We start from the raw sequence: 19,683 nt of genomic DNA, 5'->3' as shown, positions 1-19,683 counted from the left end.
CACAACAGATGTCTATCTGTCCTCCTCACATCTGCAGATAGACTTCAAAAGATTTAATTCACACACACACGCATGCGCGAGCACACAAACACACACGCACGCACGCACGCACGTGCGCGCGCGCACACACACACACACACACACACACACACACACACACACACACACACTAAATGATATTCGATGTGCAATTTCAGAAATACTACCACTACTGCTGTTGCTAATATACTATACATGTATATTATTTTTTCATTAATGCTTTCAAATAATCTTTGTTGCTCCTGTGATTGTGTGCAGCCCCCATAGGCAGCATCTCGTCCATGGAGGTGAATGTGGACATGCTGGAGCAGCTGGAGCTGCTGGATCTGTCCGACCCTGACGCCCTGGATGTCTTCTTCAGCGCCTCCACTGACGACGCTGTGCTGCCCTCTCCCCTGACAGGTACTATACACATATAATGTTTCAAGAAGGAGGCCGCACCTTGCATAGTAGTGTTTTTTTTATTGCACAGACGCGTTTCGGCGTGTGCCTTCTTCACACATCTCTTGAAACATTGAGTTTGAAATTAGGGCCAGCACCCTCAGAGACTGAAATAATTAAGAGTGACGCCTGCTGCTCCAAGAAGAAAACTATACACATATAGAAATACAAATACACAAACAGATCCAAATTTAATAGCAAAAAATATACACGACATAAATGATAAAGCAAATACGATGAGGTACCCTCTCCTCTGACAGATATAAAAAAATAAAACCATTTAGATAGCCGAAAGCGGCAATGATGGGCCCTAGCACCTATGACACAGGGACATGCTGCCCCACCCAAATCCACCCACTACAAGTGTCAGATAGAAATAAGTAAAAACAGATGCAAATTAGATTCTATTTGACTAGATTCAACTTTATTGTTATTACACAGTATAAATTCAGGGCAACAAAATACAGTTTAGCATCTTATCAGAAATGCAAATAAAATAGCAGAAGTGCAATACAGTGCATTACAGATGTGATAATGAAAATGTAAACACAGCAGAAATGCAAATCAAAGTCTCCACACGGTAGAGGTCCAATGGAGGCCGTGGTCCAATAGTTTATGCTTTAATTCAGAGTTATGCTTTAATTCAGAGGGTTGCACGTTGATATCCCTCCCTTTCCTCTACCCACCTTGGTTCATGGCTTCCGTGCCCTTGAGCAAGGCACCTGACCCCACAATGCTCTGCGGACTGTAGCAAGTTGTTACAGAGCACTCCAGGCAATTCAAGGCAATTTGAGTTCACGCCTATTTTAAATCCAACAAAAAAAGCAGCTTTGTTTACTGAAGATGACAGGCATTGTCGACAGAGTGGTATCATCTGCACTGTTTTTAGAGGCAAAGACATCTAACCTCTTACATAGGCCCTACCGTTTGTAAATACGGTCATGAACTTGCGAAGTGGCGCTGTCCCTGATCTTCCCTGACATTTTACATAAAATCTCCTGTGAAATGTGTTGACAAGAGCTCTGTCACAGAAATAACAGGTGTCCATTCATGCAAACTGCAGCTTTCCAATGAGTTGAGATACATTTACAGCACCGTAAATGCTTTGAATGTGACTATGACTATCCCTTTAGTACTTGGCACAGTACGTGGTCGTGCCATTGCTCCTAATTTAATTATGCAAGCCCATTGTGCATTAGTGTTAACAAGGCTCTCAAAGAAATATAAAATAACTTCAGGAGGGGTACAGCGTGTCAGGAGGTTTCACCATTGCGAGCTTGTCACTGGTGACCTCATTTTAGTTGCCTAACACTTAGTTAGTTAGTATTGAGGTGTCTGCTGACATACCTGCCTGAACACATACCTTGTAGTCACAAATCCTCCCCCCGCCTCTTGTCTATTGAGACAGTTAGATCTTAATATATGCTCGCAAGCCAATCCTTCTACCCATGACTTATATGTAGGGATGAATGTATCAGCTGACTGGTGAAAATGCTACCTAGTTTACACTTTCCATAGCGAAAGTAACATTTACTTAGTCTCACCTAGGTCCCTAAATTGACACCATATAAGGATACAAGGATAGTTTAGTGGTCAAATACATAGAGCAGCTTCCAGTATTCCAGCATAGAGCCACTTCCATATTGTGAATAGACACAATTAAAAGAAAATTAAGTCACCTTCATTGTGAGACATAACAGTCCGTGAATTGACTCTCAATTTTTATTTTCAATTAAAATTTATCGTAGATATTCATTTACCTGCTGGATTTTTGCAAATACTTTTAAGGTGCTGGAGAAAATCACTGCCTTACTTAAAATGAAACCACAGAGAGGTCACTCCTGATGTGTTTTTATGTATGGAATAGCGGCCGACGAGGTGTCCCGCTATCAAGGGAAATAATGGACGAGGCGGAGCGTTCTAAACAGCCCGACGGCGCAGCCAAAGGGCTGTTCGCTTCGATAAGTCCATTTTCCCTTGATCTTGGTCTTGACTAGACAACCAGATGCGATAGAACTAGTAACGGCACTTCGCCAAAAAGTTAGAAAAGAAGCAACTTGGACGACCGCACGCCCGCATGACATCATAGGTGTCCTGCTACCTTGGAATAAAGGACACCTGCTCAGGCAATCAGAAGACGTTCTGTCTGCTCACTGGGTGATAACACTCAGATAATAGTTTGTGTGTGGGTTCCCTGGAAGCTTCCACGTATCTCTTTCATTGTGATGCAAACGAAAGAAGGCACAGGTTGAAACATGTCTAGGTATAGGCATCGTACAACAACTTATTTGCTTTATCTTACTTGACTCAGGTCCCAGAAGACACAACGTGCAAACTCTGTTGCTTCATATGTTCCAGAAAACACAACCTGACTCAAGTAATGCCGGGCATACACTGTGCTATATCACAGTCGTGGGTATTCAGCTCCTGCTCACACTGCTCTCAGGGTTTACAAGCACATCTCACGACTGACGTCCTCATAAGTCATCCTCACACTATACACACTACACGATGCGAGAATCACGATTGAACTCCCATTGAGCAAGAAATCAGCCCGATTCCCAGAAACAATTCCCTGACAAATCGTGGCAAAATCAGGCCTAGTCTGGCATAAGATGGAGCAACAGAGGTTGTGCAGTATGTTGCCTATACAACCTGTAGGTTGTATGTTGCTGGCTTGAATGCATTTCAGCAAAAGGACATTAGCAGATCATTTTTATTAAAGTAGCCTCACTCCCGGGTGTAATTCTTGCAGTTTTAAAAGAAGCTGAAGAAGGCGTTGGCCGAAACGTCTGTCTCAGCCTGATCTCCAAAAATTCTGTGCTCCTGGACACGGATGTTAAGGACACGAAATCCGTGTCCAGGAGCACGGATTTTGCCAAAATTCCGTGCTCCTGGACACGGAATTGTTTTCCGTGATGGGCACACGGAAGTGCTTTCTATAGGCTATTACCACAGCACTGTGTAACTCTATCATTAGAAAATACATACCAAATGCTAATCCTAAACAAAATAATGCTATAGCAATTTAAGTTGTGCCCTGACCAAAACATTCCCTAACCTTAACCTGTCATTAAAGACATATTTTTGAGAAATACCTTTTCCAGTTGTTTGCTAGGCTATCAAATTCATATAATGAATGAAAGAAAACTAGCTGTGCCCAGACCAAAACAATCCCTAACCCTAACCTGTCAGCAGGAAATGTTTTTTTTTTTTTTTAATATTTGAAATTAGAAAAATCCTGAGAAAACACAAGACTGTGGAAACATAGAGCTATGGGAGTAGCCTATAGAGAGAGCACTTCTCTGTGTCCATCACGGAAAACAATTCCGTGTCCAGGAGCACGGAAAACAATTCCGTGTCCAGGCGCACGGAATTTTGGCAAAATCCGTGCTCCTGGACACAGATTTTGTGCCCTTAACATCCGTGTCCAGGAGCACGGAATTTTTGGAGATCATGTTGGTCTGTTATGCTAACCCAGTAGATTAAAACTGCAAGAATTACACCCAAGAGTGCAGCTTTTTTACTAAACATGAACTTTGCTGTTTGCTCGCACCCGAAGACCTTGTAAGAAACAGTTGGGAGTTGAGCGCACTTTCTAAAAAAAAAAAACATTAGCAGATCATTGTCATTGTTAACTGATTGCATTGTGCCCATGCCTGCAGGCCCAGAGGATGAAGAGCCAGCTGATGAGGAGGAGGATGGCCTCACTCTGCTGGTTCCCAGTGGCACCGCGGTTAAGTCCCGGATGTCCTCCACATCCTCCGCTGCTTCCTACGACAGCCAGGGAACCAATGGGGAAGGAACAGAAACGCCCACCGTCCAATCGGAGGACGAGGATGGCCAAAGCGACGACCTGTTGATAACGCCTACAAGCGATGACGAGAAGGCCCCGTCCCTTCTGTCCCCGTGAGAAGTGTGAATGGACGAAGTGGGAGACAAGCCTTGCTGGGGATTGGTGAAAGACTATACCTGTATTCCTGAAGTGGGCAGAATGTTCTAGACACTTGCAAACTGCCAAAGACATTTTTGGACAAGCTGAAAAGATTATCGGTACCTTCAGTCCCTAACTCTACTTTTTCAATTTCTGCACTCTAATACAGTTTTTATAGTTAGCATATACTGTACACGTTACTTACGAGCAAGCAACATTTATAAAACATCTGACTTGTATGCCAAACTGAACCTGCAATTAAAACCCAACAGTACTTTTTTAATGCATTTTTGTGACAATTTTTGTGTACATACAGTACATATATGAACCAGTTGAATTTATTTTACATATTACATTGCACTGTGTGAAAGCAGAGTAAGAATAATTATTATGTTATTGTACTATAACCTACTGTAATAAAGACAGAAAATGACTTCAACAAATGCACAGATTGCAAGTGATGAGGGAATGTTTAAGCCTAGTTGATGGAGTGTACCATATATTTTAAAAACAATATCTTCCTGGGATGTGTGCTGTGACCAATCTAGAAATTACCCAATCTCCAACATCTCTGCATGCTAATTGGTATTTCATACTGGTGTAAAAAGGGAGCACTCCCTGTTAATGGTCTTAGTCCCAATTATGGATGGGTAATACTTGTTCTGTTCCATAATGGTCACCCAAAATAGCCCTAAAATCATCTGCAATAAATGAATTATTTCATTTTATGTGTCCTGGATTTTGGTGTCCTATCACTTCCATCTTCATCCCTTTTGATCTTGTTTTGCCTAAATGCTCACATTGTTTAAGGTTGGAGAACAATTTGTGTTGTTAAGGCTTTTCATGCTCGCATTTTATGCGTAACTACTGCTTTCATTTCCTGTCCCATGTATACCTCATGTTTCCATTCTAAATAGAATTGATTTTCAATTGATTCAAGTGAGTTTTTCTTCATCAAAGGTCAAATGTGATGAGGCTATGCAGTCTTGTACGGACTGACAAATGAAACAGAAAGTTTCCACATGCAGTTCATGATCGGTGGAGTGCCTGCTGCACTGGCCGGACAGATTAGATAATGCTAAGGTCCAGAAGAGAGGGTGACATTGAGTCTCTACCATAAGTGATATTCTAGATTTGTGCCATGTTATGCAAATTCGGTTGTGTTGGACACTGCAATTTCATTCAGGATGAAATAATAATAATAATCTACTACTATGACAAAATTTGGCAAGGTCCTGTTGATTGTAGTCTCGGCAGAACTCAGAAAATGCTATGGGGGGAGTGGGGTGGTCCTCTCAGATCATCAGCACCCAAGAACATGCAAATTCAACCCCTTGTGTAAAAAATGATTAACAACAACAATTCTGTCCTGTAAGATCCAGGAGAGCACCTCCTTGGATCCTTGGTTATTGGGGAAAGTTGAGAGAAAGAATTGACGGACTAGAAAAACTCAATCCACTATTTTGGCAATCAGACAGAATTAAGCCATTTAGAGTGGAGCATGAAAATGGGAGAGCCACAAATGCCTTTCAACACCTCTGCTCACTAGGTGAGATGATTGCGGAAAGACAAAGTGGGAAGAAAACATGTAGGTGGTGGTTGCGTGAGACCAAGAGGAACAGAGTTCAACTGACAGGTCGCAGACATCATGGAATTCAACCACAGGTCAGATTACACAAAACAAATTTCCAAGGAAAGACGTTATGCTGGTCGTCAAACAGGGGGAGTGTGTTTTTCCTTTGAATGATTTACGCATGACTATATCAGCCGTAAGACTGACCTACAAGTCTTTGTACTTTTCTAAACTGCTAAAATGTCATGGGCAATGTGCTTTAGATAGAATTTTAGATATCGGTGTGGAAAACAATCATGTATTTGACTTTATCTTCAAACTGCATCCAGAATACTGTGATTGAGTTGCGGTGATGTTGTAAATAAACATGGGGAATTGTGGATTGGGAACATAACCAGTGTTTTATTGTAACTTAAAAAGAATACGTCACTACATATATTTTTCAAGACTTCATACTTGAGTATTTAAAATTCTGATTACCTTTGCTTTTACTTCACTACATATCTGAATTTAATCAAGTACTTTTTCTCCAATACAATATTTCAATAGTTTCTCGTTACAATAAAACTATTGTTTTCTAAAAAAAAACTTCTCTTTATAATAACAACAATACTCAAGGTGTGTGTTGGACCATTTTTATTACTGACTTCACCACTTTGTAAAACGTTGAATAAATTGTAGGTGATGTTCTAGGTATTGCCCTTTCTTTATATATAATAACAACAGTAGCCTTTTAAAAACCTTGTTGCGTGAAGTTGCAATATAGGCTACTCAATGTATATCTTTCAACTACATGTCTTCTCCAGATTTTAATAAGCTAACATTTTTTAGAATCTTATAAATTCTGACTGCCTTTGATAATGAACAAAATATACTTGTGCTTCAACTTTAATTACTGGAGTATTTTGGTCAGAGACTTGAACTTTCACCAAAGTAATATTTTGGTAGGGTACCCAAACCTTAACTTGTGATTTTCCAGTACTTTATACAAGACTGAACATAACAGCTTATTGTTATTTCCTCATATACACACATGTTCCTGATATAAACAATTTGGCCTTCATTCCACTGTTGCGTATGCCAAAATCTTGTTTCAGTTCCTAGTGTTAAATTACATTCTAATTTTGTTATTATATTACACAATCTGTTCATGTTGTAGTTCATTACATGCCGATAAACACTAAATAGGTTTGCCATTAGTTTTCCATTGGATTAAGTTGTTCACAGGTCGGAAATGAACAAGAAAGAAAGAATGAAGGAGGTGTCCCTTTTTATTTAGAAACAAACAAAGCCTGTCACGCACGCTTCATCAGGTTCGCGTCTTGGATTAAATTTGACCTGCCACACATGCACCACCTGCACTGCTGAAGGCTTATGCACAGGTACACCTGCACTTATTATGCATTACACTGTACTTAGATGGGGAGATTGATGAGAAAACAAAAAAGAAGAAAAAAAGATGGGGAGAGTGGCCATATATACAGTACTGTATAACAACAACAATAACAAATGACAAAAATAAAGATGAGCGTGCCCTACAACGGGAACTCTAGCTCAAGTGTTTGTCAGTGTGACCCGTTTCCTACCCTGTCATGCCCAACAGAGTGCATGCAATGAGGGCTGTGTGTAACAGGAAGTTGCGATAATGACAATGTACTGTATGTGGGTATGTTAAATTGGAATAGTAAATCTGATAAACGTGTAGATAGGCTAAACAATCTGAAAAGGTGTTCTTAGAAACACACACTTTATATCTTTGCCTGTCAACAGGTAGGCTACAGATACGGTATACCAATAGACAATGACTCATCTACAGACCATCTAGACCAAACTCATTAGCAGGAAGTCTGAGGTATGCTTTAAGTTTTCCGTGTCAGCCAATGGGGTGTGACCATCATGGATGCATGCATTCTTGTTGTGCTTCACTACACTCGCAATATGCAAATGTGACCAGTCTCCTCCACCTGCATGGCCACACCCTCTACATATATGCTCTCATCCAGGGAGAAACTGGGGCTAAGTTAGGAGGAAGGAGAGAGAGAGAGAGAGAGAGAGAGAGAGAGAGAGAGAGAGAGAGAGAGAGAGAGAGAGAGAGAGAGAGACAGAAACAGAGACATATAAAGCTCAGGTATCTCCTAGATTTCTGCCAACAACACCTTTGCCATGACAGGATATCTATTTATGCTGGTAAGTATTTTTTCCATGCATTTTCTCAACCGCCATCATCATCTTTATGGACGTTTTTTTTTTTTTTTTAAATAATACCTGTATTGATGCATTGCAGTTCTACTGTACAGTACACTGTCGCTTAACATACAAACAAACAAGTGTAACTTTCTCGCATTACCGTTGTGGCTTAAACCATTTCCTGCTAGTCTAGTAACATGAGCCATAATCCCTGCTCCCCCTTGGAGAGTTGTATTACAGGTTAGTGCTCTCGTTTAAGTTGTGATGGGAGACAGTAGACTGACTGGGGAGGAGGGCTAGGCAATAATAACACAAAACAGCGGCCCCTGACCTGTCACTTTTGTCACCCGAGTTGCATTTGTTTGCAAAAGGGAATACAAGAAGACAGTACCACCCCCTTCCATAATCAGTTATTATGGAGTGCCATTCTGCTGAATCCCAATGTTTCACTAATTTGGATTGAAAATAAAAATGAATGTCCGCGCGCTGCTCCCATCTTATTTTTCCAGTGAGCGCTTTTGAGCTAGTCGACGAAGAGCGACTAGCTGGAAAGCGCTCACTGGAAAAATAAAAAAGCAAGATGGGAGCAGTGTGCGGACATTCATTTTTATGTTCACAGTATTCTGACCTTTTGTCCTGCACCTGCATCTTGGATGTGCGTACCACTAGCCTACTTGATTTATTTGGATGGGGCCAATGACTGTATTGGCAATGTTGAATCATCTGATTTCCTAATTTCTTCTTTGTTTCTTCTTCTTTGGCATTTCTTTTGGTTGTGTTTTAGTAACAGAAAAGTGGTTTCCCAAACCGTGCTGACATTTTCAGTTTACTTCTAGAAATAGATCAGAGACATGGACATCAACATCATAACATTGTGACCCATATTTTTGTCCCATTTTTTTCATTTGCATATAAGGACTATGTCTGGTAGCTTAACAATTCATTGCCTACGGTTAACGAAAGATGAATCACAGTTGAAATATTTCTATCATGTTTCACCACCGACATCAAAGCCAACTTTCAATAACACGACATAGGCCTATAATTTTCACAAGAGGGTTGAGCAAAAAACAAACAACAAGAAAAACACAACAAGAAAAACAAAAAAAAACCCACACACAAACCACTTAGATTAGAACATGAAGTATGGGAATAAAAAAGTGTGACACCAGAGGTCATTGCTGTAACACTGACAACCTTGACTCTTATTTCAGATGATGTTGAGTGTTAGTTGTGCGGAGACTCACCTGAGGGAGAAGAGGGCATGGATCATCGACTCCTTCTCCATTGTGGAGGAACATCCTGGTCCGTATCCATATGAACTGGGACAGGTGTGTTCACTCATGGCAGCTATTTTTTCACTTTGTTGAGGTGATGCTTCATCGGTCTCTTGAATGAGAAGTGTAGGATATTAAAGCTCCAAAAGTCCTGCAACACATGCAACCTTTTTTAATATTCTTTTCCAGCTTGAAATCATGCTATTTTTCATTTATCTTGTTTATAATTGCATTATTGAGTAGTTCAATAAGGTGGTAAAGCCTTGGAAATGTCTATGACAGGGAAGGGCAACTGGAGGCCTGGGGGCCACATGCGGCCCGCCTCCTCACTCAGTGTGGCCCATCGATAAAACATAACTAAAATAATAATAATAGAGACCAGATTTTAAAAAAATCCCTCCTGAATTAATCCAGTGTAATTATACTTCTGGCCGATACACAACACTTCTATTCCCTCCAAAAAAAATATTGGCAGTCAGTGAGCAACCAGTTGCAACTAACTCTGCGAGTTAGTCAGATCCGTGGTCATATGGCCCTCCGATGATGCAGATGGAAAAATATGGCCCTCTTTATCATGAAAGTTGCCCATCCCTGGTCTATGATATGGATATGCCAATTCTGGGGTGATGCCACATTTTTACCTCCACCAAGGAGGTTATGTTTTTGGCCGAGTCGGTTTGTTCGTCTGTCTGTCTGTCTGTTTGTCAGCAGGATAACTCATAAAATTATGAACAGATTTGCTGAAAAATTGTGGAATTGTTGGAAATGAAAAAAAGCAACAAGTGATTTAATTTAGGTGGTGATCCGGATAATGATCCGGATCCTGGAGTTTTTTGTAAACTACACCATTGCGGGATAGGGCGAATTTTCACATTCCAGTTTCTAACTCCACAAGGCAGAAAGACATGGAAAAAGTTAGAGGTCTGCACTGTCTGAGTGCATTTCTAGTTATGTCTAGAAATCATCTTCATTAGAGGTGTGTCGTTCATGAACGAGCCGGTTCTTTTGAACGGCTCCCTGAAGTGAACGATGGGAACCGGATCACAGCTGGGGGAGCCACTCGACCGTTATTTCGTTCATTTCTCATTCATTTTAAGCATGTGACCTCGACCAGAGTAATAAAATTAGGGAAAAAACACAATTGTTTGCCCCAAATAGAGGCAAAAACGGTCTTTAGAAGCAGGAGAATAATCAGTTGTTGTTTGGACAAAATTACCTTGAGGAGGAGTCAAAATATTACATTCTTAACACTGAATAAATCATTTAAAAAAGAGCCAAAAGATCCAGTTTTTTGAACGGCTCTTTGAAAGGAACGAGCCACTAAGATCCGGATCCCGAAAAAGAGCCATAAATCCCATCTCTAATCTTCATTGACTTTTTTTCAGTGCAGCTGAGAGGTTGATGACAGGTTAATATCGACACTGTGTTTGGGGTGATTCCATTTAGCTGGTGGGTGGCTTGGCGGAAACATTTAGAGAAGTAGTAGAGTAGTAGAGTAGGAATGTCGCACACACGCACACACACACATGCCCAGCGTAGTAAAAGTGATTGTCCTGGGTTATTGTTCAGAGTCTCAGTGCATTTCAGAAGTCCAAGGTATTACAGAGCGGCTATCCCAGGGTATGAGGAGTTAGGGTATAGTGGGTTAAGTGATTTATGAAACCATAACGATCTGGTGGTGGTGGTTCCTTCAGATTCACGTGGAGCGCAAGTACAGAGTGGCGTTTGAGCTTCACGGCAGTGGAGTGGACGAGGAGCCAAAGGGTCTTCTCTCCATCAATGAAGAGACCGGTATTGTGATGGTCCATTACAAAATTGACTACGAGCAGTATAAATTGCTGAAGGTGAGTGTTTCGTGTGCTTTTGAAATGAGTCATTTTTGAATAGGCCTATCTGTCACCTGTCTGGGAAAAGGTAATGTGAACTTCTTTGTCTTGGCAGCTGTCGTTTGTGGCGAGAAACACATCAAATCTGGCGACTGACACCAAACTCGGAGTCGAAATTGTAGTGGTGGACATAAACGACAATGCACCTATCTTTCAAAACACTCCCTATGTGGCGTATGTGAAAGAGTCAGCGACCCAAGGTAGGCCTAGGCTACTGTATGCAGGTGACAGTCAGAAATGTACCTGTTACACAGCATTTTTAGACATGGTCATCACTACAAAATATTAACATCATTATACTGTGATGTACTGTGAGTAATTTGCAGTGAATGTCATTATAGATGTCCAACAAAAAATGTAATATTGTAATACCAAATCCACACAACAGTATTTGATTGACTGGACGTAGAATATTATACTGTTAATAGAATATTTATGCCTGTATCCTTGTGTGCCATAACATGAATCTGTCATACAATGTGTATTATGTTTATTTGTGTAATGTATGCTGCTGGACAACAGAGTTTCGTTTGTGTACGGATCAACAAAGTTATTCTCTGCTCTACTGTACTCTACTCTAACTTGTTCTTCTTATTTGCCTGTTGTCTTGAAGGGTCTTATGTGTTGACTGTGCTGGCACGGGATGACGATGAGGATGGAACAGAAAATGCAAGGTTTGACTATAGGATCACAGCAGTGACACCAAGCACGCCGAACGTGGAGTTTTTCATCAGTGACCATGGAGCAATATCGTTCAAAGGATGCCTGAGTTATGAAGTGAGTTCAACACTGTCTCAAACAAGTTCAATGTACATTATTGGATTCATTCATAACCCTCAAGAGAAGAGAATGGATGAGTGCATCTGTGGGGTAGTGTGAAAATATTCAGGTGCTCATCGGTTTCCAAAGTTGCAAACTTGTAGAGAGAGAGGGTCCGAGGCACTCTGAAGTCAATATTAAAAGTCCTTTATTTAATACATGGACACCATAAAGCCGACGCGTTTCGGTCGCGTACCGACCTTCTTCAGGGCTAATTGAATTTATAACCCTGTTGTCACACTAATGTCATTTTTTTGTTATGTAATGTGATGGATTGCACACAAGTTCTTGATTTTGCTGGTCTCTTGCGGAAACCCAGTAAAATGTATGCCTTTTGAGGAGCTCCATATGAACATTATTTGAGAGCAAAAAAGGTCCAATGTGGTGGGGAATATGAAATTACAATGTCCACAATAATGCTGGTATCTTCTTTCAGGAAGCACAGAAATACCTGATTACAATTGAAGCAAAAGACCACGGGCAAATCAGCCTGTCCAGCTCCACGACAGTTGTTGTGCATGTTCAGGATTCCAACAACCACCTGCCAGTATTCAGCGGGCACTCTGTAAGCATTTTCTACATTTCTTCTGCCCATTAAGGCACCCAAACAGTGTTCATTTAACACTTAGAGAGTACATGTAACATATTCTAGATTGTATTTGGTCCAGGAGTAGATGCAACACTTTTTTCCTGTGCATTTCCTTTGAACACACACATGTCTTCGAGGAATGCTCATTGTTATTGTAGAGACATGTACCTTTTCACGATCACCTACACTTGAAACAAACTTTGAAATGCACTGGTAGCTTTTAAGACCTTGTCTTTGCACGGTACATTTACGCTGTCATGTCATCTCACAGACACCTGAATTTGAGCATTATCATTTTTGAAAAACTTTTTTTAGAAAGTGCGCTCAACTCCCAACTGCTTCTTAAGACGCTGAAGAAGGCTTAGACCGAAACGTCTGTCTGTCATGCTAACCCAGTAGATTAAAACGGCAAGAATTACACCCGAGAGTGCGGCTTTTTTGCTTCACATTTTGTTTAACCCCATCCAGGTTGTGTGTGTGTGTGTGTGTGTTTTTTATAATTCCTTAACGACTTACGCTATGACTAAGAAACTTGGTGACTTACGCTATGACTAAGAAACTTGGTGACTTTTCCTAAAGTTAAGTTGGCTACAATTTAGTACCAAAAGAGCATAGTCTGGATAGGGTTAATGTAATGCAATGTGAAAGTAAAAAGTAAATCAAGGTGCAAAAAAACAAACAAACAAACAAACTCAGATTTTAGAGAGCTCTGTGTATTTTTTTTTAAATAGAATTTGGTGTTACAATCTGATTTTATATTTTCAGAGGGCTGAAAATATAATACATTTCTGTGTAATTTGGCCGATCGCTTTTTGCATTCTCCAAGATGCTGAATGTGCTTTCATAAGCATAGGCTACGCTGTAGGCCTAGTTCATTCAGATGAGCCTGACTTGGATTCAATTCCAAATGAGAGTTCGCCTCAATATCCTTCATGTTAACCTTTTCATCAGGGAACAGGCCAGGTGAAAGAAAGAGAAACAGGACTGTCTCCTATCCGGATCCATGTCACTGACAAAGACTCCCAAGGTACTGCAGCATGGAGAGTAAGATACACCTTGCATGGAAAAATGAGTACGCTTTTCCACGTCGCCACAGACCCAGCCACCAACGATGGCATCCTGACATTAATTCAGGTTGGTGTAGCTATGCAGCATTTTAGACATTCTTGGCTTGTTTTAAAAGCAACGTCGTGACATACTTGTTGAAAGAGGCGTGTTTTTGTGGGAGGGCTTTCTTTAAGACATGCTTGAAAGAATCCTTTTTCATGAATCATTGTGGTTATTCAGAACAACCGCAGCTACGTCTAAAAACATTCTTGAACAAACTTTCTATGATGTTGAAATGTTTGTCATCATCCCATTTTCTCCTGTCTTGGTTTTGTAGCCCTTGGACTTTGAAGATGGTGCAGAGAGGATAATTTCTGTCTCTGTAGAGAATGAGGAAGCCTACTTCTCTTGCAAGGTCAAAGAGAAGACAAAGCAAGGACTTTGGACTGTAGTTACAACTAAAGATGTGGAGACAATGACAAGCACTATCCAACAACAATTCACCGTTACAGTGGAAGACGCCAATGACCCGCCCGTGTTCATAGTGTCGGTTAAGGACGCTGTGGTCACTGAAAATGAAAGCCCTGGAAGAGTGATCGAACAGTTTAGCGCAGTTGATAATGACGTCACCTTCACAAATACTTTTGTGTAAGTAGTGTCCTTAATGTGTGTGTAATTATATAAAATAGGGAAACAGGAAATTAAGAAAACAGTAAAATGCATTGCTTGCTGCATGAACATATCAAATGACAGAAACATTTGTGTGTTTTAAATGCCTTCTTCAATCAATCATTCCTAATAATTCAGCCCATCACTCATGTTTTTCCCCACCCAAACAGGTACAAGATAGGAGACGACCCAGCAGACTGGGTGAGAATAGACCCACAAACTGGACAAATTTTCTTGACTCATACACCAGACAGAGAGTCTCATCATGTCGTTGACAATGTCTACAAAGTCATCGTCTTGGCAGTTGACAATGGTACAGCACAGACAGCACACCACCCACGTACTGTATATTCCTTCATTATTGCAACTTCAAAAGTTGACAGCTGTCTCTTTTTTTGTCATTCTAACGATAACAACAGGAAATCCATCCATGACGGGTACAGCCACGCTTAGCGTCCATGTGCAGGACCAGAATGATAATTTGCCAACGCTGAATGCTACCACCCTAGGCATCTGTGCTACTGATAGCACAACCGAAGCTGTGATCTGGGCCCATGACCTGGATGGAGATCCCTATGGGGGGCCCTTCCTGTTTCAGCTACAGAACGACCACCAGGGATGGAGCCTTGAGCCTGACTATGGTATCGTGACATACAGTACATTACATCATGTGTATCTGTTGTTATTCTATTGTTAATGCTGTTACTAATGAAGTTCAAATAATGCTGTTAGTAGCCTAAATGCTGTAGATACAATATATGCTATAAAATTGGCTTTAGGGATGGTGAATGTGTGTCCTCTTGCACTAGTTTGCCACTTGGGGCTCAAACCCGCGAGCTCAGCGCTACTGATACTGTCTGATGATTCGGGAGGGGGCTATACTAATGTTCTACGTTGAACTCTGCTAGTTGGCATCCATTACACCCCCCACCAAACCTCACTCCCACCCCGGGACTATACATCACCTGTGTAATCATCTTGCGCTAGTTTACCACTCGAGGCCCCAGGCCCTCTGGGATAACAAACCGGAGCTCTGACCAGACCACTACACCAAAGAGCCAGGCATATTCCTGTGATTGTCAGAGCACTACCACAACCCTAGTTCCATGATAATGTCAGTAGCACCAAATGATAATAACAATTGAAATTCGAAAACACCCACTGACTGAGGTCTCTCTACCCTAGGTATGTCTGCGACTTTGAAAAAGGAGAGCATGGTGTTCGCTGGGTATTACACGCTCATGCTGAAGATCTCAGACAAGCAGGGCCAGTTCTCCATGCAGAACATCTCCATCACAGTGTGTGACTGCTCCACGTCCACTAACTGCCTGCTGAGCAGAAAGGGGAGCTCCATAACCGGAAATGGGGCGATTGGCACCGTATTTCTGGCCTTGTTTCTACTCCTTGGTATGACATGTTTCAACGTGTTTTAGTGTTAAGCTTACTATGTAAAAGTGTTGGAAAACCATAAAATTGGTCTCAGGGCCAGGGTCATTGCTTTTTTATGTTCCATTCTATGTTCTATTCTCAGTTACTGTACCTTGCAATGTATGAAACTAAAACAGTTGTCCTCGACTGATGATTAGTATTTATTCTATTTTCAGGTGCGCTCCTGCTGATGGCTTTTGTATCATGTGGGGGAGAGAAAACAATGATTGACATTGACGGTGGTGCAAGTGGTGACTCTTGGTTGCTAAAATCCAACACTGAAATGCCAGGAACTGATTGCATGGTAGGTAAAATGATGAGTTGAGCTCTCGGGAACATACGACCCCTGTTATAAATTTGCTGTTACCACAATGGCAATTCCCAATGTATTACTACAGACGCTGAGTAAAGTCATTGCTTTTTTTCTCTAAATGAATGACCCTTTTGAGGCCTTTTGCGTTCGTTCGGATAGGACAGCCTGAGAGAGAGAGAGAGAGAGAGAGAGAGAGAGATGGGGCGTGGTGGTAACTCGGGCTCGAATCTGGCTCCCCATAGGCATGAATACTCTATGAATGGATGTCTCAGCATGCTGCGCAATAACTACCCTACACTAGCTCTTTCAAACAATAGCAACTAATTACATTGGTGAATCAAAGAGAAATACAGTGAGAAAATAATAATGACTTTACTGCTTGATACGTGGATGAACAGAGGATGTGCATTTATTGCTGCTTATTTTCTGCTGTAGGTCCCAACTGAATCAACGTTAACTCAAAAAGTCAACAATTCTCACGTAAAAACAAACAATATTAGTCAGAAAGTGATCAATACTGAGCACCAACTGGTCAACACTGATGGTTTCACTCAGCATTTCAATAACAACCAACAGGTATGTAATTATTATTTTGTACTAACTACTATAATCTATAGGCCTAATCATTGATGATATTCCGGAAATGTACAATCATTGATAATAATCCGAAAAGCATAACATTTTTATTTATTTCCATCAGATGTCATACAAATACAAGAGCTACTACGACATCTATGCTGACTCACAAAAATATATGTATGAGAAGCATCAGGCAGATTTCAAGGTAACACCACATTTTGTTCACCTATAATCTTAATAGCTACGGTATGGTTTACCACAATGATTTCCTTGGTGTTTTCTGTGCTTTTGACCAATTCTTTTTCATCTATTAGAGTATGGCGGCACTAACACAAGAGCAGCACTACAACTATAACCAGCACATCCAGGCCTCTCATCAAAACAGTAGCTTTTATCAACAACAAAATAACCATTACAAGGTAATCATAAGTACACAATTGCTTTTACATATTCCAGTGACCTTTATGTGTTTTCTTTTACCACAAAGTAATAATCTGTTTCGATAACGGTGTCTACAGGAAACAATGACAACACAGCGACGAGATGTGGGACATGATGAATTTACCATTGGGGACCATCTTGATGTGGAAACTTTACTCGAAGCGGTAAACTCCACAGCTACTGCTCCTGCTTGTGAACAGAGTTGCATAAAGTAGAGGTAGAAGCAGGACCGAATTAATGCACAGGCTAGATATGGCTGGGCCCCCACCTGCCAGGGAGCCCCTAATTGGCCAAAAGTGAGAAATTGCAGAATTGTGACAGGATGTAATATTGAAAAAAATCAATCAATCTATCATGTTGAGTACAGTTGGTAGACATGTTAGCCATAATTCCTAGCACGTAATTATGACACTGTCTAAGAAAATTTGTTGTGAAATTTGCTTTCCAGGGGGCCCCAAATCAACTTTTAGCCCACGGGTCCCAGGCCATTTTAATCCGGTCCTGGGTAGAAGTAAATACATGATATAAGTGCAACACTACACAAAATTACATAGTTGTTACACCAGTTATTCCATTGTACTTAACAGGGGTTTTTATTCTTCTTTTACTTCTATGTCTACTTTATACACGTCTGCTTGTAAAGTCACTCTCTTCTAATTAATCTGATGTTAGGCTACATGATGCTAATCTCTTCCCGCTTTGTTTTCGTCTCCAGAGATTGTCCTCCATCAAGGCGCTAGAAGAGGAGCTGTGTGATTACGAGCCACATGAGTACGACGATGAAGGCTCTGAGACACTGTGTGAGGATCTGGAGCCCATTCACATGGAGGACCCTGCATTTGATCCCGATGAGCTGCTTGACTTGGGCCCTGGCTTTTTCCCTCTGGCATCAATAAGCAACCCCGAACTCGATACCCATGTGTTTGCGGGCATGTTTTAATTTAAAGCGCCAATTTTTGATGGTGCTGTTGTACAGTAGCCTTTTTGTGCAGATGGGACTGCCGGCAGGCCTGCACCTTTGTTGAAAACCCTGAACTACAGCATAACAACATTGCTATGACATTGCCAACAATCTTAACTAACAGATTAAGACATGGTTACACCATTTTGGTGACTAAGGCTATTATAACATGGGCTCTGCTGCGCAAAGGGTTAAGGGCCTGTTGCTTCATCATGGGATCCAGAGGGATTCTCTTGTTAAACCCTTCTGTTTAGGTCACCGTGTAAAAAGACAGATTAAAAAAATGAAGGCAAAACCGCCATGGTCATGGGACAAAAAACTGGAACTGACTTGAAAATAACCTCAGAGTGCCGCAGGGAATGTCTTCCTCAAATCCTTCAAAACGGCACATGTTGTTGTTGTGGATTATCAAGTGCTAGGGTTGCTAACCCGTTTTATACAGTAGCCTACTTCAAGTCCATAGGTATCCCGGATACAAGTGAAGAATCTTTTTTTCATAGGGTGTTGGTGTCTGAGAAGCAACTACCAATTGTGTGATGTGGGCATTGGTTTTGGTATGGGAAACTGTTGTATCTAATTAAATTCTGACGAAAGATTTGAATTCAATGTTATATCTTTATTTGCAAGGTATGAGCAACACTATCCTGACCTTTTCATTCGCATTCATGAATACAAATGAAAAGCAGCATGGGCAGGTGAATACCAGGCTGACTATCCTCCATTGCACAGTTCCTGCACAAAAAACTTTTTTTTTTACAGCTGGGAAAAAAAGAGATGCTGAAAACTAAAACCAGATGTTTGATGAACCATACATCAGTAAGTAATTGCTCACAACAAGGACATGAGAAAACACAATAGGCCAAAGCCCACCCTCATCCACTTCCTCTCAAAGGAGACATCAGACAGCGTTCTGCACAATATTTGGATCTGCAGATAATTATCACACAATGACTACACCAAAGACGGCAGGGTCTTTTCTAGTCAATTTAGTGCCTAGGCGAGCAGCCCATTTCCTTTTTGGCCATTTAGAACATTCACAGGACAAAATGTTCATGTAATGTATTTTCTGGGGTAGGCCTAGGAGGTGTTGAAGGTAAGCCGTCAAGGTGGCCGTCAAAGTGCTGTGGGAAACCCTGCACAGTATGCTTATACAAAAGGTTACATGTAGCCTATGGAGCTTAGTGTTGCCATGCGTCCAGGTTTTTCCAGGATTATCCCAGTTTGTATGGTCCACCCAGAAAAAGGGAATAACATTTTTTTTAAATAGTGCAATTCCTCATCTTACACCATTGAAATAAACACATAGGCTATCATTTATGTTTCATGCTTGTGTGTCATTGTTTCTGGATGATTTTTTTGGTCACAACTCAGATGTGGCAACCTTTTTTGCGGTACTTCTCTGTTTTTTTTCCACTGCTAGAAAATGTTGAAGGCCCTAGCTAAAAATGTTGATTATTGACCTAATGTTCTGTTTCTGATTTTGAAACACATTATTCGCGA

At 41.0% G+C, this 19,683-nt stretch overlaps 2 protein-coding genes across 2 annotated transcripts in view; both read left to right on the top strand.

Moving 5' to 3' along the window:
• Positions 1 to 5,348, top strand: part of si:ch211-253b8.5 (dysbindin) — a 27,062-nt gene extending 21,714 nt beyond the window's left edge. Inside the window, exons 3-4 of the mRNA XM_063215811.1 lie at positions 298 to 441; positions 4,146 to 5,348. Coding sequence (XP_063071881.1) covers positions 298 to 441; positions 4,146 to 4,393 — 392 coding nt within the window. The 3' untranslated portion in view covers positions 4,394 to 5,348. The remainder of the gene's footprint in view (positions 1 to 297; positions 442 to 4,145) is intronic.
• A 2,741-nt stretch (positions 5,349 to 8,089) lies between these two features.
• Positions 8,090 to 18,821, top strand: cdh27 (cadherin 27). The gene is made up of 17 exons (XM_063215808.1): positions 8,090 to 8,174; positions 9,389 to 9,505; positions 11,146 to 11,295; positions 11,393 to 11,537; positions 11,951 to 12,114; positions 12,593 to 12,721; positions 13,697 to 13,879; positions 14,130 to 14,440; positions 14,632 to 14,774; positions 14,881 to 15,102; positions 15,647 to 15,868; positions 16,066 to 16,193; positions 16,638 to 16,778; positions 16,903 to 16,986; positions 17,096 to 17,200; positions 17,300 to 17,386; positions 17,938 to 18,821. Exons 1-17 carry the CDS (start codon positions 8,151 to 8,153, stop codon positions 18,160 to 18,162), a joined length of 2,580 nt encoding a protein of 859 aa, XP_063071878.1. The 5' UTR covers positions 8,090 to 8,150; the 3' UTR covers positions 18,163 to 18,821.
• Positions 18,822 to 19,683: the final 862 nt, after the last annotated feature.

This window comes from Engraulis encrasicolus, chromosome 14 (assembly GCF_034702125.1).
Source record: "Engraulis encrasicolus isolate BLACKSEA-1 chromosome 14, IST_EnEncr_1.0, whole genome shotgun sequence".
NCBI lineage: Eukaryota > Metazoa > Chordata > Actinopteri > Clupeiformes > Engraulidae > Engraulis > Engraulis encrasicolus.
Note: the sequence above shows the minus strand (reverse complement) of the source record. Positions and strands in the feature narration are given on the sequence as shown.